The sequence below is a fragment of the Thunnus thynnus genome, chromosome 18, assembly GCF_963924715.1.
Source record: "Thunnus thynnus chromosome 18, fThuThy2.1, whole genome shotgun sequence".
In the NCBI taxonomy this organism is placed as follows: domain Eukaryota; kingdom Metazoa; phylum Chordata; class Actinopteri; order Scombriformes; family Scombridae; genus Thunnus; species Thunnus thynnus.
Genome location: NC_089534.1, coordinates 23,310,077 through 23,334,052, shown reverse-complemented (window position 1 = coordinate 23,334,052; position 23,976 = coordinate 23,310,077). Strand labels below are relative to the sequence as shown.

At 38.0% G+C, this 23,976-nt stretch overlaps 2 protein-coding genes across 2 annotated transcripts; both read right to left on the bottom strand.

The window, feature by feature from the left end:
* Positions 1 to 5: 5 nt before the first annotated feature.
* On the bottom strand, positions 6 to 11,064 carry heca (hdc homolog, cell cycle regulator). The gene is made up of 5 exons (XM_067571921.1): positions 10,677 to 11,064; positions 6,639 to 7,680; positions 4,606 to 4,772; positions 704 to 858; positions 6 to 526 (listed from the first exon to the last, which is right to left on the bottom strand). Exons 1-5 carry the CDS (start codon positions 10,813 to 10,815, stop codon positions 362 to 364), a joined length of 1,668 nt encoding a protein of 555 aa, XP_067428022.1. The 5' UTR covers positions 10,816 to 11,064; the 3' UTR covers positions 6 to 361.
* Positions 11,065 to 14,555: 3,491 nt separating this feature from the next.
* On the bottom strand, positions 14,556 to 21,074 carry abracl (ABRA C-terminal like). Its single transcript, XM_067572234.1, has 3 exons — positions 20,928 to 21,074; positions 19,314 to 19,376; positions 14,556 to 17,793 (listed from the first exon to the last, which is right to left on the bottom strand). Exons 2-3 carry the CDS (start codon positions 19,372 to 19,374, stop codon positions 17,609 to 17,611), a joined length of 246 nt encoding a protein of 81 aa, XP_067428335.1. The 5' UTR covers positions 19,375 to 19,376; positions 20,928 to 21,074; the 3' UTR covers positions 14,556 to 17,608.
* Positions 21,075 to 23,976: the final 2,902 nt, after the last annotated feature.

Genomic DNA, 23,976 nt, shown 5'->3' with positions numbered 1-23,976 from the left:
ACGTGTCTCTTTCTCTGCTTTATTCGAGATCCATCTTTATGGTTTTTTTTTGGTAAAAAATAAAACAAATTTGGCGTACAGATACATTCACTTGTCACAGATAAATGTGTGTCTGCTTGACTGCAGCGTCAGTTCCACACTTTATCAACACCTTCCTGGAACAGCAGAGATACTGTCTTGGAACTTTTTTTTCTTTTTTTTTTTAAACTAGAGTCATACTTTTTCTATACATACAAAAGAAACCGAAGAAGAGAGAACTTAAAAACCACCTTAAGGCCCAAAAAAATAAAATCTTTCCTAGATTGTGTTAGAAAAAAATAAGAACAAAAGCAGCTCAACTAGCATGCATGGACAACATTTGTCAATAAGCCTCGAGTACTTTGTAGGAGGAGAAAGGTTTAACAAAGTGATAGTCCAGGTTGCCGCAGTGAGGGCACTGCTGGACGTTGCTGTACTCTGAGAAATACTGCATCCCGACCCGAACGTCCACCACCGGCTTCCCGCAGTGCTTACAGTTGAGACGAGCCTGAGGACACATGGAGAGGAGAGGGGAGGCAGGTCCATTAAACAAACTCCAGTATCAGTGTCGATCACTACAGAAAATAGCGTCCCATCACCTCTGACATTTTGTAGATTCACAGCTTTTTTTTTTTACCCACTTTTAGATGAACTGACTCCACTCAACAGAGGTCAGTGTTTGTACCTGACAACACGGTGAAGCAGCCAGTATATCGTAGGTGTACATGGTGCCCAGTTGGTGCCAGCTCCCATCCCAGCGTGACTTGCACTTGATGCAGACGATCTTGTGGACGCCTTCTAGACAGTCCACACAGATGGCGTAGAGGTGCATTAACCTGCCTGTTAGAAATGAAGAAATATAGTTAGTTGTTAAATTGACTAAATAGCAAGAACAGTTGGTTTGTCTTTCCGCAAGAGTGGCTTATTTATAAGCTAAGAAAATCGATAAAATAAACTTTTGATTATATTTGTGGCTTGATTTGCTTCTACGCTGCAAGCAAAATCAGATCAGTGCTTCTGAGTCTCTTCATATATGGATCGGAGCAGCCTGGGTGACTAGACAGTCAGAGAAGTCGATCCTTACTGATGATATTGCTGCTGAATTTCCACATAGATGTGATTTCATTTCCTAAAGAAATAAAAGATTAGCAAGTATAAAAATGCATTTTCCCTCCTGTTCATACTGGCTATTAAACAATTTCCTTCAAATGTGCTTTCAATGTAAGTGATGGAGGCCAAAATTCACAGTGTGTCCACACAGTCATTTTGTGCAAAAATGTATTTAAAAGTTTATCTGAAGCTTCTACGAGGCTTCAGCAGTCTGAGTTAGTCATATCAAGTGGATATCTGACACAGTTACAGTCTTTTTAGCATCAAATTCCCTCTTTGTGTTTCCTCAGACAGTGTTTCCCTGTTGAGCTGTGGTGGAAGTATAGTAACAAAAAGAGGAACTTTGGCACTAAAAAGACTGTAATGTTGAAAATCTACTTGATTTGACTCATTTGAACAGCTGAAGCTTCACATTAGCTTTAAATAAACTTCAAAAATATTTGCACAGAAGGAAGACTGTGAATTTTGTCACCCATCACTTACATTGTAATAAACAGGAGGAATGATTATGGCAAGAAAAACCTATTTCAATGTTCATTTGGGCTCCTGACTGTTGTTTTAAGAAAGACTTGAGAACCCATCTTTTAAAGTCCATCAAACCAAAGTTACAGAGGAAACACAAAGCAGCTTACTGTATAAATCACTGTATACATAAATGTAGTCAGAGCCACTCTAACATAAATCAGTCACAATAGAGCCATGATTTTGGTGTTCTGGGGTCATTTTCACAAAACATCCCGAAGCTAAAAGTAGCTTGTAACTGGCTAACTTTGGAAAAACTCTAAAAATAAGGAGTATGTCAGTCCTAACTTTAGGACTCCTACATTTTTGGTCTTAAGACTAATTCACAAAGCATTTTGGGGCTAAAAGTAGCTCCTAAGTCTGAGAGAAGTTAGAAGTAGTCCAGAGGACTCCTAAGTTGCTGACGCCTGCTCACAAGATGCAGGTAATGTGCCCCCTTGCATCCAGATTTTGGAAAAAATTCTACAATAATGAACTTTGGAAAGCATTTTTTGACATCAGGATTCAATTCAATCCGTGTACCAAAATATTAAAACAAAAGAATAACCCCAGACATAGGGGTTTACACAATTCTCCACTTTTAAAATGCAGTTCAACGCTGATGCCATCGTAATGCCAAGATACCCTCTTAATGCTTTTGTTTTCCAGTTGAAATGTAAATGAAATAATAACCAACTGCAACAAATAAATGAATAAAGCTGATTCCATGGCCATTGCTGGATTACCCGGTAAAATGGACTCTATATGTAGAGTTATCCAAACAATAGTATCAGTATCAACATGTAGATGGTGTTTGTTAAATATAATCTACAATACAAGTAAATATTTTACCTTATTCCACTTATGAAATCTTTCTATACTACACATATACAGAATCTATCAATCCTATTCTATCTATCTAATCATGCTGCTGTTTAACATTCACTGACACAGTCCAGTCACCTGTCAACCAATCACTGTGGAGATAGTGAGTAGGTTCATTGATGAAACTCTTGATTAGGAACGCTAACGAGGACTTAGGAGGACTCCTAGTGGTAAGATAAAATACTAAGTGAACAAAGCCCCTGATGTGTTTTCGATTATTTTCATTAGCGATTAATCTGCAGATTGTTTTTCAATTAATCAGTTATTCGTTTAGTCAATGAAATGTTAAAAAAATGGCATTCACAATTTCTCAGAGGTCATGGTGATGTTTTCAGAGTCCAAAAACTTTAAGGGCATTCAATTTATTGCCATATATGACAAAGAAAAACATCAACATTTTTAAACGATGGAGCCATAAAAAGACTGAAACGATTGATTGATTATAAAAACAGTTGCCGATTAATTTTCTGTCAATCGACTAATCGATTAATTGCTGCAGCGCTACTCCACACTTTTCTATCTTAAAGGGAAAAACTTTGAATAAAGAAAGCAACAGCCACACTAACAAATCTTAATCAAACCCCATTGTTTAACTGTACCTACATTTCTATTCAGCCTGACAAAAAAGCATGAAAAACTGAATAAATCATCCTTTCATATTGATGCATATCAAGCATCATACATATCAAAGCTGGTGGGCCAGCACATCAAAGAAGCTTCATGTGGCCGCCATGCTGATTCACATTCATGCTGGACTGTGCAGAAGCCAGAGGAGAGTCTTTCTATGTCTATATACACAGTACAGATGGGCTTATTGATTGTTTAACCAGTTGCCTTTACGCAATGGAAAGCTAAGTTTGAACATGTTGGGTAGAAAACGAATATCAAATTGAGGAACGTAACATATGAAGATTTATTTGTAACCGCTAAATATGTACAGTTTTCTCTAATTAGCAGCAACCTGTGTTTTTGTTGCACTATGCAATAATGTTGCTTCTCAGATAATTAAACACTGCACCTTGTTGCATTCAGGACCCACTGAAAAATGATTTAAATGTCACAATCTGAAAATGACTGATGGAACAGTTCACAGCTTGTAGTAACTGAATCATTTAAGGGCTCATAAGGCAAAAGGGTTTGTATCCACTGCTTTATACAAACTGAATATAGTTTAATTAGTAAGGATTCAAAAGATTCAAAGCTTTTATTTATCATATACTTATATAATATGTGCAGTGAAATGCAGGGAGGCATATTCTTGAGGCTCTGCTGAAAAGGCTACTGTGCAATAACCAATAATAATTAGAATAAAAGTAAGAATTAGAAATATAAATATAAACTATAAATATATGTAATATAAGTATTAAAGTGTATAATGACTCAATGCATGTACATGTTTTTTTATAGTAATATAATATAAACAGAATTAAAATGTGTGAATTCTTATCTTCTAAGGTTATTACAAATTCAACTTGATAGTTGAAAAAAAAAAACAATCTCACCACAAGGTTCATTTAGTAGCTCTTCTGGAGCTTTTGATCGTTATCACACGGTCTTCCTCAGCAGACGGAGTTGCCCTCTTGTCGATGAATTGCAGATGTTCAAATTTCCATTTCTTAAAGTGCTCAGAAAAATGGAAATTTGAACATTGAAATGTTTAAATTTGAATAAATGTAACTGAACCCAGTATTATAACAACTGGACAAATCCATTTAATGAGGAAGAACATGTGTTATGATTGAAACCACCGGTACAGCTATTAAATCAGTAATGAGATCATTTTGTGACCTGCGGTGTTCCAAGTCAAGAATAAACTTTCTGTCTCAGATTTGATGAGTGTGTGGTAGATTATTTTCCTCATTTCCCATGCTCATATATTTTTAAATAACATGTGTTTCTCAGCATCAGTTTGTTTGCACAGGATGAGACAAATAAAAATCTTTAATTGTAGGTCTTTACTTTTTCATATTTGTGAATCTTACTGTATGTGAACTGTCATGTACAAAATATTTGAACTACGTCAACTCCATCCACCGTGTACTGGTGTGAAATAACCTCGGGTGATGACATGATCTTGAAAGCGGGTCTGACCTTGCAGGTGGCAGGGGACGTCGTACTCAATCTCGTCATGGCGTGAGGGGCTGAGAAACAGTGTCCCGTCCACCAGAGGAAACTGTTCAAACACAGGCAGCGCCCGGTGACACAACGCACAGTTGACCACGTTTCTCTGGCTCGCACTGAGGGCTGACAGGATAAACCTACAGGACAAGAGTATGGACACAATATGAAACAAGTGAACGGTTCAGAGCTTTTCTCAATGGTTTTAGTGAATCTTTCTAGACGAGCTGAGTAGAGAGGCAACGATTAGTCGATTAATCAGTTAGTCAATCAATAGAAAAGCAGCTATTTTGATAATCAATTGATCTTCTATGATAGTAAACTTAATATCTTTGGGTTGTGGACTGTTGGTCAGGACAAAACAAGACATTTGAGGACGACTCTTGGGCTTTGGGAAATGAAGATCAATATTTTTCACTATTTTCTGATGTTTTATAGACCAAAAAAATGAATCGATTAATCGAGAAAATAATCAACAGATCAATCAATTGAAATTGTTAGTTGCAGCCCTAAAGCTGAGTCAATCCGATGACTAGGGGTGCTTTCCGTTTGGTTGACACGGCTCATTGTCTCCCTCTCCTCCTCGCATCTTAGCTCCTCCAAACAGGGATGTGAAACACAAAGGTAAAGACACGAGCATGTAGGGACATTCCAGTGTCCTTTTGATGGGATGGCATTTACTCAGGACGCATCTCAACTGTCAAACACTTTAAAAGAGAAATAACTGGTGCCTGATGACAGCTGCTCATTTACTGATTATAGATGTCCTGCAGTGTCTGGCTGGTTTCTTACTGAGGGATCAATAAAAACAGCTATAAGTTATATAAATAACAACCTATCTAACCAGCTGCGACGGAAATTAATTGACAACTATTCTGATAATCGAACAATCATTTCAGTCACTCTTTTAAGGACTAAGGCTAAACATTTGCTGGTCGCAGCTTGTGAGAATTTGAAGCTCTTCTGTGTCATACATGATAGTAGTAAACTGAATATCTTTAGATTTTGGACTGTTGATCGGACAAAACAAAAATATTTAAAGCTGTCACACTGAGCTCTAAGAGATTATAACAGGCATTTCTCACTATTTTCTGACATTTTATAGACAACATGATTATTGATCTATTGAGAAAACAATCGGCTGTCTAATCAGTAATGAAAATAATGGTTAGTTGCAGCTCTAGTCTGATGTCCTGTTTTAGTCTCAGGCTGATATTATGGGACTAAAAATGATCTGCTGTTCTGCAGCACAGAGAAAGGAGGACAGGAGGAAGAACAATTAGCAGGACGGAAAGCACCCTACACCTTCTAATAATGTATTTTCTTTTGTCTCATAGTATTTTAAATGCTGTTTCAGAGGCTTAAACATAAATCATGACTAAGCATTCAGGTTAATTTTGCCAAGTAATGATTTTATTTATAACACAGACCCAAATTCAATCAAGTCTTTGCAGCAGTGTTCCTCTTTTATTTTTTTTTTACACTGTTTATAACATAAACATAAAGGAACATTACTGTCATGGACGCACAGTGTCAAAGTTAATCACATTATACTGGTTGGCCTTTTGCAACATCAAAGCCATTATGAGCGTTCACTGTGTTATGGTTAAAGCTGCTGGCACTGAGGATAAACCTCTGCTATTTAAGACGGATTCCAAACCAAATAAACTGTATCACAAGCAAGGCTGTTAAATTCTGCAAATTGTCACTGTGATCTTTCTGGAATTTGGAGCAATAACACTCTAAATTAGCAATTAACCTCCAGAGATTATGTTTTACGGTGATGCTAGAGCTGCTCAGAGGTGTACTGAATAAAAGAAACTTATAAAAACAAGGCAATTTTGTCATTTTAACAGCAGAAAAAGAGTAAAAAATGTTTTTCTAAATCTCAATAAAATACTTGTCTTTATATATCTATATGCAGATATGTGTTTATCAGATAATTGACAATCAGGACTAAGAAGCAGAAGAACAAATTTTATAACAAATAATAAAAAGAGGCCTACCTGCGCAGCTCTTCCCCCTGGCCTGCCTGGGCATCGTCCTCCATGCGGACGTGGTAGGTGTTGAGTTTATGGCGAGGGATGTGGGTGAGGAGCTCCGAGAGGTCCAGCCTCCTCAGGAACTGCACCGGGTGAGGGTGGGCGCCGTCACCCACGCTGCCGGAGGTGAGCCGGTGGTGAAGTGGGAGGGCGAAGGACAGCGGCAGGGGGAGAACAGACCCGGGGGAAAGATGGGGACCATCGGGCCCACCGCCGGAGACTCCCATGGAGCAACCGCCGCTCCGGCTGAGGGCTCCCCCGACTAAAAGGTGTTTCCTCTGCGTGTCCATGTGGACAGCTGATTTGAGGAACTCTCCCAGCTGACGGGAACCCCGAAAACCTGCTGCTCCGCCTCCTGCTGCGAGGACAGCAGTAGGAGAGGAGAAGCCGGTCGGAGGAGACTGTCCCGGGGAGTCACATGGAGACTTCTGAGGAGGCCCCAGAGGAAAAGCTCCTCCTGCTGCTGCTGCTGCTGCTCCTCTCTCTATAGAGTTCTGACGGTCCACTGATTGTCTGCGAGGTAGCTCCTGACTAGACGCTCTGTGAGCTACTTTACCTCCTCCTCCTGCCAGTGGCTTGCTTTTCTTGGGCTCCTCAAAAAGCCCGTCCCCAGGTCCCGAAGCGCCCCCACTGGCCCCCGTCCTACCCGTGCTCCTCTCAGATGGCTTCTTCTTACGCTCATCCTGCATGCGCTTCACCTGATACCAGTCGGTGTCTTTCTTCAGATGGCCCTGGCCGCAGCGGCAGGAGCAGAACCTGAAGGCCAGGTCGTAGCCCTTCTTGGTCCACATGTTCTGGCGGCACTGCTTCTCGTTCCAGGAGCGCGCCCGGCCGATGCAGTTAAACTGGACAAGAATGGAGCTCTCCCACTCGTAGAAACACTGCAGATGCATCCAGTTCCCGTAAGGGCAGAGCTCGTTGTTGCAGAGCACCCGCTGGTAGTCGTCCTTCTCAAGGTCAATGGACCGGGCCAGGCTGCAGCCGAGAGGGGTCGCACACTGGACCTCTGGATGAGTAAAGACAGGAGGGGAGACCAGAGAGCATCATTTGACGTGTTCTCATCAAAATTTGACATTTATTTTACAAATTATACAGCTGCAACTAACAATTATTTTCATATAGATTAACTGGAAGATTATTTTTGAATTAACTGATTAATTGTTTGGTCTTTAAATGGTTTATAAAGTTTATAAAGCTCACAGTGACATCCCAAAGTCCAAATATATTCAATTTACACTGAAATAATTCTCACATTTGAGAAGCTGGAGACCAAACAATGAATCAATTAATCGAGTAAATTCATTTTGTTGTTCATTTTGACATTATATCTCCACAAAGCACTGATTTAAATGGACAACAACACGATTAAAGCTGTCTCTCCATCAGATATTACATTCGCAACATCACCAGCATCACACAACAATAAATGCAAATGTTTTTTTAAGAAAAGGGGGATTTCTGTGCTCTTGCATCAATTTATGAAATTCAACTAGGCCGCCCCCCCGGAAGCCTGAGAGCAGCTCTATTCAAGCTCTGCCAATTATTGTCAAGTCTGGATGTGAATCAAGCGAATGTGGGCACTCAGTCTCTCTACAAGGAGCAGCTCATGATAACACACTGTGGGTGTGTGTGTGTGTGTGTGTGTGTGTGTGTGTGTGTGTAGGGGGATAGTTTCCTCCTTCCTTTTCCGGTACACTGTCAGCGTTTTTGAGTCTTTTCTAAGTCACCACATAACATTTTTAGCATCATTTTACTGGAAAAACTGATAAACGTCTACATTTAGTTAAGAGTTCAGCACGAATGAATCTTGAGATGAATCTTGCTTCGACACAGAGACGCAGGAATAAACAACAGTTATAGTAATAAAGATATTTTTTAAGTTGACTTAACAATACATTTATTTGAATGTTCTGAAAAGTAAATGTATACATTTGACTTAAAGGATAGGTTCACGATTTTGTGCAAAAATGTATTTAAAAGTTGATGTGAAGCTTATATGAGGCTTCAGCAGTCTGAGTTAGTCACATCAAGTGGATATCTGACACATTTACAGTCTTTTTACCATCAAATTCCCTCTTTGTGTTTCCCTGTTGAGCTGCAGTGGAAGTTTAGTAACAAAAAGAGGAACTTTGGCACTGAAAAGACTGAAACGTTGAAAGATATCTACTTGATTTGACTCATTTGGATGCTGAAGCTTCATATTAGCTTCAGATAAACTTTTAAATCTGTTTTTGTGCAGAAGGAGGACTTTGGATTTTGTCCCCCATCAGTTACACTGTAAGTATCTGCTCACTATGTTCTTGAGTAACTGATTAATCATTGATTAATTGCCAGCCTATTGATTGTGAATAAATTCATCTAAAAGATCAATATGTGAGGTGATTCTTTTTGCTGCTTTTTTCCCTAACTTTGTTCTGTTTTTTTTTCTAAAGGCAGAACACACGACTGAATTTCATTGCAGGAGAAGCCACCTGTTTCCTCTGTTAACTCATTAAATGGTTAATTGTTAATTACTATGATATTAGAAAATATTCAAAAGGCCCATGGTGACATATTATAGCTTGTTTTGTATGGCCGACTGCCCAAAACCCAATGATAATTCAGATCACTTTAATTTAAGACAAAAAAGCAGCGAATCTCACAATTGAGAAGCTGGAACCATCAAATGTTTTTGCATTTTTGCTTGTAAAATGAAAATCACTGATCAAAAGAGCTGATTGATTAATAGTTTCAGCTACACTTCAGAGGGATACTGCATATGATGACTAAAAAAAATACTTTTTACGGTTCTGAAAAGTAAATATAAATACATTGCTTTAGGAGTGTTTGCTCATCATTGTAATTATAAAGTCCATAACTTATGTTATATTCCCTGATATAATTCAACAGTAATATTATAGAAGAGCACTAATCAGTGTTTTTACACATAACACAATACAGTTATAACAGATCTACATAAAAAAATCTCATTACAAAGTAGTAATAGACATAAAGATGAGCAGCGGATTATTTCACATATGAGGTGAGACGGTTTTCCAAACTACATTTATACCACATGAAGTGTGAGTGCAAGAAGCTTGCAAGGGTGACTTTTTCAAGCTATTTCAAGTCTGTATGGGATGAAGTTGAACTTGAGTGCGCAGACAAGCGGTGAGGTGTCAGTATTACCCCTGAGGAAGGCCACAACCAAACACTGTGTGGACAAGGTGCGCGTCAGGAAAACACAGCTGAGGCCTGCACGGCAGCACATACACACACACACACACCAAGTGTAAGGTTGGCAGCCATCGGTCAGTAATGTGCATGTAATAATATTCACAGAATAACCGCACTGTGCCATTAAAACTTAAGACTACATCTCACAACAAGCCATATTATGTTCATAGGTGATATTCTTTGTTTTCTCCAAGAGTAACAAGAGGACGCGCCAAACTCCCTTAATAAATCTGACAATTTAAAGATGTATTGCTCCTCAGGCACTAATCGAACCTGTTAAATCATGACTGAACCGGATTTACAAAACAGCAACAGCAGCTCTCCACTTCTGCTCACATCCGACACAGCAAGCAACACCTGCTTGAGTACATTTCCACCGTGTTTGCTCGCTGTTCCCACAAATATACTTGCACCAAAACACACCACAGTGGCGCTTAAAAACAGACTGTAAACCAGCTACACAGCACTGAGATCTCAGGGCAGCTGAGCGCCAGCTACTTGCTGCTTCATGTAAACACAGACGATCAAAAAACCCACATCGTTTCATAGAAGGCCTGAAGTCGTGATCGACCAGTGTAGCCTGTGTATGCCGATAATCTGACAACCATTAAACTGCTGTATTTTTTAACCCAAGTTTGGCACGGCTGCTCTCCAGATAAGAAAGAAGTGTGGAGTGGGGGACAGAAACATTTGCAACGTCGCATTGCATGTCTGTCACAGAGCTTCCCCTCGCAGGAAGACAGGCAGCATCAGCAAACTTCTCCATCTGTCCGCTTCCTCTCTTACCGCTCGAGCGCTCGTTTCTGGGTGCAGCCGCCGCGGCTGCGCCTCCTGTTGCGGCCGCACAGGCTCCATTTTCCTGCTCATCTCCGCTACTGTTAGTGCGTTTGCTTTTCTTTCCCTTGTTGCTCTTCTGGTTGGGCATTTTACAGGATTCGGGTGTCAGTGTTATTTTCGACCCGTATCAACGACTGCTGTCAACGCTGTCTGACATTTCTGTGGACTCCATTTGTGCAGAGGTGTTTTTGCAGTGTGCTGCTGTTGTTTTTCGCCTCCTCGTGGACGACAGGCCTGCTTCTGTGCAGCTCTGACAGCAACAGTCATGAGGAATAAAGCTGCTATAACCTTTCAGGACGAAGGCGTGTCCGTCTCTTGTTTTGATTCCTGCTCTGCTGCTTTCTTCCACCCCCTGACGTCACAGGACCCCCGGCATTGGTTGTCAACGTATTATGATGCGTTCTCGTCCTGTGGGAAACCCCGTAATTTACAGCTTGAAATGCTTCTGTTTATTTATTTTATTTTGAAACTGAAACGACGATTATAAAAATGAATCAATAACCATTTGGCAGTGGCGGAAAGTATATTTGGTCGAGAACTGTACTTAAGTACAATTTTGAGGTACTTTACTTGAGTATTTCCATTTGATTCTACTTTATACTTCTACTCCACTACATTTATTTGACAGCTTTAGTTACTTTTCAGATGAAGATTTGACACAATGGATAATATAACAAGCTTATAAAATACAACACATTATTAAAGATGAAACCAGTGGTTTCCAACCTTTTTGGCTTTTGACTTCTTACAAAAAGCAGTGTGTAGTTGGATCACATTTCAGATGTCTATGAGTTGTTAACAGCTCCACCAAATAGTGATTTTTTCCCCTCTAAATTTCTCACATGCTTTCATTTCAATAAATGTTCAAATGATCCAATATTTCACCAAAAATCAAAGATTAGAGAAAAAGTCCAAAAACTGAAAACAGATTTGTGTATCAGAACTTTGTTTTTTCTTCTTTTCTCTCCCATTAATCATCTCACGACCCCTCAGATTTATCTGGTGAAACTTTGGAGGGGCCCGACCCCTAGGTTGGGAGCCACTGGACTAAATTAACTAACTGTATATAAAGTAGTTCAAACCAGCTCCACCTCTTGCAGTTACAATAGTAACATGCTGCTCTAACACTGATGCTTCAGTATTAATAATCTAATGATGTCATATATAATAATCTCATATCAGTCAGAGGGGCCAAATCACTACTTTTACTGCAATACTTTAACTACATCAAGCTTATAATACTTATGTTCTTTTTACTGTAGTAGGATTTTTCATGCAGGACTTTTACTTGTAATGGAACATTTTTACATCTCTGTATTGGTACTGTATGATCTGAGGTACACCTTAATGAAAGAAATGTTATGTTTAAGAAGGCATTTACTTTTTCCTTAAAGCAACTGAGCATTAAAATAGCAGATTTTTGAATAGAGTTTGGCCTGGTGGTGCTATGTACCCGGGTTAATTGCTGCAATCCTACAATGTATTGTTGCTTTTAAGAAATCAGCAGACTTCCTTCAAGCTAACAAATCTTTTTTCTTTAAAAGGTTTGTCTCATTCACTTGGTTTTGTTCCCTTCTCTCGCAGCAATGGATGTCCCTCATGAAATAAATTTGCTGGTGCAGGAGATTCAGTGACTTGATTTTCCTCTCTCATTAATCATCTCATGACCCCTCAGATTTATCTGGTGACCCTTTGGAGGGGCACGACCCATAGGTGGGGAACCACTGGACTAAACTAGCTAACTGTGTATGAATAGCTACAACAGTAACATACTGCTCTAACACTGATGCTTCAGTATTAATAATCTGATGTCATATATAATAATATATCAGTCAAAGGGATGAAATTAGTATTTCTCCTTTGACACTTTAAGTATACTTGGCTGATAATACTTCTGTACTTTTTGCATAAGTAGCATTTTCAATGCAGGAATTTTACTTGTAATGGAGTATTTTTACATTGCCATTGGTACTTTTACTTAAGTAAAGGATCTGAATGTTTCTTCCACCACTGACGTTCGTAAAACCAATTAATCCTTCTAAGCACACATGTAAAACATTTATGAGTTCCAGCTTCTCAGATGAGAGGATTTTTTTGCTCTTACATAACAAACTGAATATCTTTGGGCTTTGGGATGTTACAAACAAACAAACAAACACTTGAAAACATCACCTTGGCCTATTGGGAAGTTTGTTTAGTAACATTATATTTTGACAGCTCATAGATGAAATGATAAATATACAATCACAACAATAATCATCAGATCAATCAATAATGAAAATAACGGTTAATTGCAGCCTTATTTTGTTTGTTTGTATATCATAGGATAATGCAAATGAGCTACTGTGATATTAATCAAATCCAATCAGGTTTGGAAAAAAAAAAAGTCTTAACTCAAGGTTCACTTGCTCAGTTATTGACCGCGAGATGTGATTGAAAGCTCTGGAAAGAGCTAGTAGACTTTGAGTTATGATTCTTTTTTCAAACTACTGTTTCCAAGGTGATGAATTTACATTCACATTCAAATGCTTTCACATTTAACTGTAACATCTAAAATGGAAATTCATGGGTTGCAGGAGCTAAAAATACACAGATGGACTACAAAATGAAACTACACAGAAAAAACAAACAGTCATAATAAGCATTCATGACTGTCACTGACTGCTGTCGGTTACAGTGACAAGTCAGTGACACAGTTTATGGTTTTCTGTAACAAAAAGTCACATTTCAATCCAGACTAGTCTTGCTCATAACAGTGTCGTTACATTAAACCATGACATTACAGCAAAGAGCCGAGTGATGGCTGAGTTATAATGATGAGCAGCTCTTTCGAAACTATTTACTGAATAAAGCTGAAACTACAGCATGCTAAATTGCCTTTCTCGGTTTTAAAACACACGCATGGCGCTCATGGGAAAGTTTACAGAGAACAGTTTCAATAATTAGACAAGCAAATGGACAAAAAGTACCCAATATTCATTCAAATAAGATTATTATCTCTTACTTCAGTGGGTCTTTAACCTCTTAATCAACATCTCCTAAATCAAGTTTTTGGTGGCTGTCTCAACAATTAGGTTAATTACTTTCAATTTAGCTACAGTGTAAGGTTTGTTTGAAAGCTCCTTTTCTTACCACATGTGAACTGCAAAAAAATGATCCAACTACTAGGCAAGACCTGAGATCAGGAGCTACACAGTTCATTTACTTTTTTTTCTTTTGTTTCAAGTAATTTCAGTCATGTAAACACTTTGAGGGTGCTGCTTCCAGATGTAAAGCAGCTGTGTCACATATTCCCACAGTACCTGAATGCAGCAGCAGACTCAGCTAAGAGAATGGAAACTGGGGAAGTGGATTAGAAGAGGTGACCAGTGTCACATACCTGTGGGGAGGCTTTCACTGCCCTATTCTGCTCTTATGACAGCAGATATTTCAGTAGCCTGAGTCATGATATTTCCAGGCTGAATTCCTTGAGAAATCTTTCTAGCATTGCAATGAAAGTATATTTACTCTTTAAATTATATGAGGTAACTGGAACATTGAAACAAGCCCCACAGGAAAAAAAAACATACATAAATCAGAATAACCAGCAAAGAAACCAAAGGTATTTAAATTTGACCAAAAGGCTTTTCTAGACTAGAATGGATGAAAAATAAGATATGACAAAAATAAGCTCTTTGCACCTCTCAAGATTAAAAAATTAACACATTCTGATGATGCAAATGATGGTGCGCGTCCCATCTCAGCTGCACACTCAAAACAAATACAGTCTATCCAATTAAACGTGTTTCAAGATTATTAGTCACTAAAGAAAACACACAGAAAAGCAGCTTGAAGGCTTCAAGTGTAAAGATTTTATTTCTGAGTGTATTCCACAGTAAACAGAAACCTGTTCTTTTAGGAATGTGTTATTGCCAATACAAAAGTCAGTAACGACGCACTTCAACACATCATGCAGGCATCCCACTAGATCACAGATATAGAACAAAGTGGAAATGGCTCCAAGTATTGGCACAGCTGACAATAACTTTCTCCTTCTTGTTAAATGTTGCCTTGTAATCTGCATTTGTGTTCAAGACGTCATCTGAAACTCATTCATAGAGCAGCACACAGTGAGTGCAACAGCAGGATAATCTTACATTTCCAAAATGACAGTGATGCAAGCAGCGTGTTTCTTCCTCACTCATGATTTATTCCATCATTTCCACAACTTTTCTGACTATTGTCTCCTCTGAAAAACAGGCTACTACAGCACTTAACTCGTTACTTGTATTCTGATGATTAAATTCCACATGACTGATCTTTTCCAGGCTACTTTTAAGAGACATTCATACAGTTTAGCTCATTAATAATTTCAGTTTTTCTAGATTTCAACAAATGATCTGTCAGAAAAAATAACAGACACCTAAAAGATATTCCTAAGTTGATGTGACAGCAGTGGACGTGAAATGGGTCTTATAAAACTTGCAGACCAGGAGAGTCACAGAGTTGATAATGTGCTTCTCTTAACTGTAACACCAACAAGATCTGATATGTAATTAAAAAGTAGACAAGGCTTGATATTATGCAGATGAGGACAACAGCTGAGCTTGTTGGTGCTTCTGGTAGATATTAAAAATAATCCTTTTCTCTCACATCCAAATTGCGGCAGCCTCTTAAAGCTATGGAGTCCCAAAGTGTTCAAAACTACATAATTACATAAGACGTTAAAAAATAAACATACCAAATATGAAGTATAATCATTAATGATTATAAAATGTTAAATCTGATTAATTTTATAATAAATTTCATCATTTTTCATTTCAATTTTGTCCCTTTTCCGCAGTCTGCTTTATTTCAGAATGCAATTTTGTCCAATTACCTATGAATGCCACTTTTTCTGTCAATGAAATGAAAAAAATATGTTATTTCACAATTTGATGTTTTATTACAAATTTTGTCTGTGTTTATTCAAGTATTTATTTGTTTCATAACGTCTCATTTATTTATTTCATTTGCATCACTTTGAGTTTCCGTACCGAGCTGGTTGTGCTTGTGAATGATATTTTGGCAAATAAAGAAAAGGAGTTTTTTCTTACGAAACAACCAGTAAAAGACCCACAAATGATTAGTTTAGAGGGAAACTAATCAAAGTGATTATGCCTGATCTGCAAGTTTCAGTTGACCTACAGTACAGAATATAAAGTGGTAAAAACAAAAAAAAGGGAAGAAAACTATAAATGCACAATACTCTTGTCACTAGTAAGACATCTAATTTAAGCCACAGGACATTAATTAAACATATTTTGGTTGTGTTGATTTTGGTCCTGAGAAACATTACAAATTCATCATTTTCATTTGGCACCAATCACTCTGTAATTATACACTAATAGAAATTGCACAGTAAATACATTCGCCATTTGCTTATCGACTATTTCTCCTTAGATATTACAAAGATGACAAGAGGTTTTAGAATTTGTTTAGAAAAGAAAATTCATCACTGATCATATATAAAAAGATGGAATAAAAACTACTCTAGCACATTGTAATGAATACAAAAAGGTGCAAAAGTGTCTCTTGAAATGCACTTGTCTTTGTAGTTTCTATGAAGGAATTGTTCTAAGATTTCCAAAGGAGCTCGTCTAATAAGGTCTTATTACAAAGTCCAGAGGTAGTAAAAATGGCTCATGTAAACAATAAATGGAACTGCCATCTGGTGACACTGTTGGTGGACACACACTACCTGTTGTTTTAAAACTGCACTAGATTTACATGTGAATACACTCATCGTATGAAATGATTTTTAGTTCATGATGTCGTGATACTGAGAAGAAGAATACTAATATAGTGCAGCTTTAAAAACCAGTAGAAACAATTCGTAAATATCACAATGCTTAAATTAAACCAGTGAAGAAGTAGTTTGTATGACACAGATTACAAGTCGCTAAATCTAACCAGCATCATGTCCTCTGTGTTCCACTGAACCCATTTAAAGTCCGGTCACACCAGGAAGTGGCAAATTCATCAGCTCATCTACATGAAATATGTGTTTCTAGAGGCTCGGTGACATACAGCAGTGACTACTTGCAGTGCAGGACTAGTTGGTAAACATGCTAACGCTAGTCAGTCACAATAGCTCTCTCATCTTATTCCTATTTTCTCTGTTTTATGCCGTTTTCTCCCAGGATTGTACATCATTTCATTAAAAAATAATAAAGATTGAGTCGGTTGCTGATGGGACAATAAATTCACAGTTTATAGGAGGTTAAATAATACAGCTAAGAAACTACAATAGCTTCCCCCCTTTTTAGATTCTATGGCTCTCTGTTGTCGCTAAATGTTTTGATTTCGCTGTGAAATTTTGTTCTTTCAAATGCTGGTGTGACCGGGCTTAAAGAGAGGCGTTTGGTTGTATTAGTTAGCCTACACTGAAAATGCACAGAAATTAACAGATGAAAGCGTCACACAAAATATTACATTCCTGATTTGTGCGTTTATAGTCTTAAAAGTGTATCAAAACAACAGTTTCAAGCCCTGGTTGATAAAACGGCAGCGCCTGAGAAAGGGAGAAACACCACTTTTCCTTGTCATCTGAAACTGTGAATATGGCTGTTATTCAGCCCCCGAAGAACCGAAAATATACTCAAATACCTTTTTTTGTGACTGATTTTGTTCGGTACGGTGAAATCAAATGAAACTGACATGCCAGCTGGGTCCAGAAGTATACTGTTAGGTCTAATCTGTTTGGTCACCGTGTTTGAGTTCAAATACTGAGCCTTATACACGTAGAAAGATAATTGGAAACAGAAGCTTGGTGACAAGCCGGTACACTGCAGAAGCTCAGTATCTGGAAAGATTCAGTCAGACCCACAGCTGCTAGAGGCTGTCTGGTTCCAACAGCAGCCTCATTCTTGGAGCAGGATGATATCGACGTTGTCGTGGACGCCCTGGAGAAGCAACTCTCCCTGAAAGCTGATCACCTTCCTTTTCTTGGCTGCCTTCAAGGTGCCCACCAGCGCCTCGAAGATATTGGCACAGCGGTCGTCATTAAACAGCACCCCGAACTTCACGCTGGTTTGCCCATCAGCATCTGAAATAAGAAGTTGATAAAGTTATTTCCTAATAGATGGATTATAATCTTAAAGCTGCAGTAACTGATTTTTTTTGACCACCAAACAAGCTGTGAACACAACACTGATGCTCTATCAACTGTTAAGTACACGTGCTAGCGCTAAGTAGCCTAGCTTAGTGCTAAAGTTCCTCTTTTTGTTACTATACTTCCTCCGCAGCTCAACAGGGAAACATTGTCTGAGGAAACACAAAGAGGGAATTTGATTCTAAAAAGACTGTAAATGTGTCAGATATCCACTTGATATGACTAACTCAGACTGCTGAAGCCTCATATAAGCTTCACATCAACTTTTAAATGTATTTTTGCACAAAATGACACACCATCATGGCTCCCCACCATTTACATAGAAAGCACATTTGAAGGGGATCTTTTAATAGCCGGTATGAACAGGAAGAATGATTACAGCAAGAAAAACCTCTTTCACTGTTCATATGAACACCTGACTGTTGTTATAAGACACACTTGAAAATTTGTGAACCTATCCTTTAATGTAAAACAATAGTAATTCAACCTAGCAGTAGCTTATTTGGAATAAACTGAAGGACTATGTAGTGAACATCAGCAGTGAAAGCCACCGGAAAAAAGCAGCATCCACAAAAACAGAAAATCCAAGAGGAAACAGCACAGCAGTGAGCGCTTGTGCTGCATTCAAGACAAGTCGGCAGATTAAGAAACATTCATGCATGCCTAGCCTTGTTGTCACACCAGATAAAAGCGAATTACACCGCAGCTATTATTGTCACGTCACATATTTGAAGTGGTATGTTAACAAGTGAAACCAAACATAGAGTGTTTAGCTCTCTTTTTAAATTGGCTGAATCGACTGTGTTGATGTTTATATTGGATTTGATTTAGATGTAAGTGCCAGTGATCGTCGCTTTGCAGTCATTTCACAACCAGTTTTTTTGGCGTACTGTTTTTCTCACACAGCAGGAGATATTGTAGCGGTCAGAAACCTCTGATATGATGTGAACACAGCATTGGCGCCAAAGACAGAGACATAAAAGGCTCATCAATTTTTAACAATTTTCTACTGAGAGGCTGAAAAGAGACACAGGCAGGCCAAGGGACACTTAAACATTTATAAGAGTTATTTTAATGGTAAGTACGAGTACAAAGCGTGAAAGGGACCTGATTATAAAAGATTAAGAAGCTGATTTTCACATTTATTTTTAGAGCTTGAATGTCATATTTATACTGTGATAATTCAATAAAATTGGACTATTCAAGCATTCAGATACTCAATTTCTGTATAGTCTGTATAAATAACTGCATTGACTCCAGTTTATTTATGTTTCCAGCATTAGGAGTGGTGAGCTAGAAATACTGATCAACATCAGACGATTGCATGTTTATGGTTTATTAGAATTCACGGCATGAACTGGCTTCAAAACTGTTCAGCTATGCCAAAGTACTCCAGGAACACAGAGGATTAATCATGTCATCCTCCAGTATACAGAATCATAGCCTGGACTCACTTTTACTGCCAAGTCGCTGAATCTCCTGCACCAGCAAATTTATTTCATGAGGGACATCCATTGCTGCAAGAGAAGGGAACAAAACCAAGTGAATGAGACAAACATTTTGAAGAAAACAGATTTGTTAGTTTGAAGGAAGTCTGCTGATTTCTTAAAAGCAACAATACATTGTAGGATTGCAGCAGTTCTCTAGTACGTAGCACCACCAGGCCAATTAAAGATAAAAGTCCTGCATGAAAAATCCTACTACAGTAAAAGTACGTAAGTATTATGAGCTTGATGTAGTAAAAGTAGTGGTTTGGTCCTTCTGACTGATGTATTATTATATATGACATCATTAGATTATTAATACTGAAGCATCAGTGTTAGAGCAGCATGTTACTGTTGTAGCTGCTGGAGGTGGAGCTAGTTTGAACTACTTTATATACAGTAAGCTAGTTTAGTCCAGTGGTTCCCAACCTAGGGGTCGGGCCCCTCCAAAGGGTCACCAGATAAATCTGAGGGGTCGTGAGATGTTAGTGGGAGAGGAAAGAAGAAAAAACGAAGTTCTGATACACAAATCTGTTTTCAGTTTTTGGACTTTTTCCTCTATCTTTGATTTTTGGTGAAATATTGGATCATTTGAACATTTATTGACATGAAACCATGTGAGAAGTTTAGAGGGAAAAATTACTATTTGGTGGAGCTGTTAACAACTCACAGACATCTGAAATGTGACCCCGACTACACACTGCTTTATGTAAGACGTCAAAAGCCAAAAAGGTTGGAAACCACTGGTTTCATCTTTAACAATGTGTTGTATTTTAAAAGCTTGTTTTATTATCCATTGTGTCAAAACTTCATCTGAAAAGTAACTAAAGCTGTCAAATAAATGTAGTGGAGTAGAAACTACAATAAAGTACAGTACTTGAGTAAATGTACTTAGTTACTTTCCACCACTGTGTTTAACCCACCATCAGCAGCAAAAATTTCAGTAAAAATTTCAAATGTCCTAACTGACATCACGTGCACCTTGGATAAACAATGACTATAATAATGTTGATTTAAATGAAATTAAGTGCTGCTTGGTGATCAACTCTATGCCGAATTTTCCAAAAGAGGGCAGTAATTAAAATAAAGTCTTAACTTTTATTCTAACCATGATTACATTTGATTGTCAGCAAGACAATCCCTATTTAACCTGATTAGTGAACGGAGTTTGGGGCTTGTATTATAACAGTATTTAATAGGACTGAATGTGAAGCCAAGAAGCAATGTGCAACGTAACAAGCTACAGCATGAACAGGGCGGACTATCATTCATGCGGAAACGCTTGATTAGCAGCTCCCAGCTAACCATCACAGGACACAAATGCTTGCTGTAATCCATGCATTAAAATGATCTATGGTCATTCTTACTGACGGGTTAATAAGTCACAATTCAACGACATTTTAGATGACTTTGAAATGGAAATATATTCCACTAAGCAGCAGACAGGAGCTGGCCGGTAACGTTAGCTTTAACGTCAGACAAATGATCCGCTGGCAGAGGACTGACGAGTTCAGACAGATAAACAGAAAAAAACGATTTTAACACGAATCCAGTTTAGATATAACGTTTACATGTCATATTTACCTGACTGTCTGTAGTTCTTCTCGGTTTTAATAAGATGATGGACGACTTCCTGATGATTCGGCGCCGGTGGTGGATAAAGTTGCTGTGTTCAGGGTTTGCTCGGAAACTTCCAACTCAAGTCTTTATAGAAATGACGTAAGCCTGGTTTTTGCTTAAAGTCCTCCTCCACTCAAAAATATTTTTTTCTTCTCGTTGCTTCAGTTGAATGTTTGAGCTTCACTGTGCAGAATGATGTATGTTCAGAGTTTGTCACTAAAAGGCTGTTTTAACATTCATCTGCTGAAAGTGGAAAGTTTCTCTGAGCTCATTGAAAATCTGATTTTAAAGGGCGGGCCAACAAGCATGATTTGTGATATCACAACTAGTTTGAAAGCCAATCGTGGTCCAATATTCAATTTACACAAGTGTGATGTGGAAACTTGAAGTCTCCAGTGGACAAACACAGAGAATGGACTTTACAGTGAAGTAGGAGACATCTGGTGTTCAACAGGAAAACTTTAGAAATCAACAATATTTACAAATTCATATATTCTGGATTTTCAATGAAGGAGAAGGAAGAGATGTCATTTTAATGATTTTAACATAGTAATTATACTTTTTTGTGGAAAAAAACATCTGACACACATTATTGTTCCAACCAGTGTGTTTATCAATCAATCAATCAATCTTTATTTATATAGCGCCATATCACAACAGAAGTCATCTCAAGGCACTTTTCACATAGAGCAGGTCAAGACCGTACTCTTTAATTTACAGAGACCCAACAATTCCCCCATGAGCAAGCACTTGGCGACAGCGGTAAGGAAAAACTTACCGCTGATGACATATAAACATGCAGTTTATATGTTTTAATATATGTCTGAATGGAATCTTTACATAAACATTAACACACTGTCATGTAAACAAATGAAAGTGCTCACATGCTGAAACTTAAAATCAAGATAACATTACCAATGTTTGACCCAAAAAATATGAAGCAAAAGATCACTTATTTGAAAATTTTCCAGATGAAATTGTCATGGCTTAGTAAGGAAACTCCACCTGCTAACGAAGGCTACAAGATGAGATGTATCTGAGAGCTCGGGATCATTTCCAATAAATGACCTTGTAGCTACTAACAGTTCTTTCTGTCAAATTGCTGTTTTCAAGCTCAATACTGAACCCTCAAGCTCACAGACACTTAAGTTATCACCCTTGCTACTCTGAGAATGCATACACCTCAGTGACTGTACATAACAGATGTTTCCAACACACCAGACTTATTAAACATTCCTATAATTAAGGGATATGGCAGCAGGTTTCCTAAATGTTGGCTTTTTTGTTTTACCGCATTTGGGTCTGTCATTGGTCCCAAATTTCCTATTGTACTTGAATGCCACACGAATGCTCATCTGACTTCATCGTGACACAATACGATGCTTTCAAATGCACTGCCCCATATATGGCATTTTAGAGGTAGGAGAGATCTTGTGCTTATGGTCTGCTTCTGCAAACAAATTACCTTTTCTAGTGCTCCAAGAATGGCTGACACAGCCAGTTAAACAGATGTTCAATGAGTACAGAAGCCAAATCCCACTTCAAAATGCCAAGAGCTTTTGATACCAGGCCACCAGAAACAAATGTATGTGCTGATGAACCAACACCTAGAATGCAGTCACTATCATTATTAACACTTAAAGGCCCACCTAGTGCACCACATTACCCAATTATATGAGCATGTAGGCACTTAAAAGCACAAAAAACTCACAAGTGTGGCTATTCAAATGTCCAGTTTGTGCACATTTTGAACACATTTTTCAGAATTGAATGGCTCCTGACTTCTTTTTTGTGTTGTCACTACTGACCTGTTTAGGAAGCCTACTTTTCCACATTTTTGCTCTCACACCGCAGCAGCTCATCAACATGACTCAGATCCTCCTTTTGTCCATCATCTCCCTCATTACCTTCCTCTTCTCATATTTCATCTTCCTTCCCTCTCCTTCCTTTCTTGCTCTCTTATGCTTTCCTCCTTGTCTTCCTCACCCTTCGCCCTTTCTCCACCTGCATGCCATTCCTTATTACAATGTCCCTGAGACATTGTAATTGTCTCACCAGCGTGCTCTGCATTGTTGACTTCAGTGTTCCTCTGAGTCACTGACTTTTACACATAATAATGCTGTCATTGACTTCATCACTGTTTAGAAAGCCATGTATTCCTGCATAGTGTGCTTTTTAATCCAATATGACATTTATCATACATGATACATAAAATATGAAACATGTGCACTTTCATTTTAGCTTAAAAAAACAGGTAAAATAAAGGTAACTTGATTGTTTGAATGTAATTTGAAAGTTATGCTGTTTGTAATTTGATTGAAAAATATGAAATAATATTTTAGAGCTAGAGCAATACATTGGCTTGATTGTCGTTGTTGTTGAATATTATAAGCTGATTTTACTTTATCAAAGATGTATAATATCAGTGAAAAGTAACAAGAAATTGCAGTACAGAAATGCCAAAGATACAGTTTGAGGTGTTACATAGTTTGTCCACTAGAGGGCACAGGAAGTTTGTTTTTTTCAACAGTAAAATGTCTCTCTATAGCTACATATCTTGGTCTCTAAGAAAATCTAAAAGATCCTTATATAAAAAATGTTTGTTTATGTTATGTTTCTTTAAATAAAGCAAAAACAAATATCAGCTAAAATATGGTTACTTGATTTTTATTTATTCATTTTTACTATCAATTTTCCATATCAGTGTCAGTCTCAAACATACTACCAATAGATTATGGCTCAATAATTTATTGGCATTTGAAGCAGAAACATTGTAAATTGGATAAAAGCATATATAAATGCAGCCATTTACCATTTATTTTAATACAATTTATAATCAAAGCTTTATAATAAAAGTATCAGACACAATAGAGGAACAATAGTGAGTGAAGTGAACTAGTCCTGTTTAATATTTGTAAATACTTCATTGTCTGTATTCTTTTTCTATCAATTAACCCTCATGGTATCCGCGCAGCTTTTATTTTGATATCACTCATCCGGGTCCCTGCAGGCC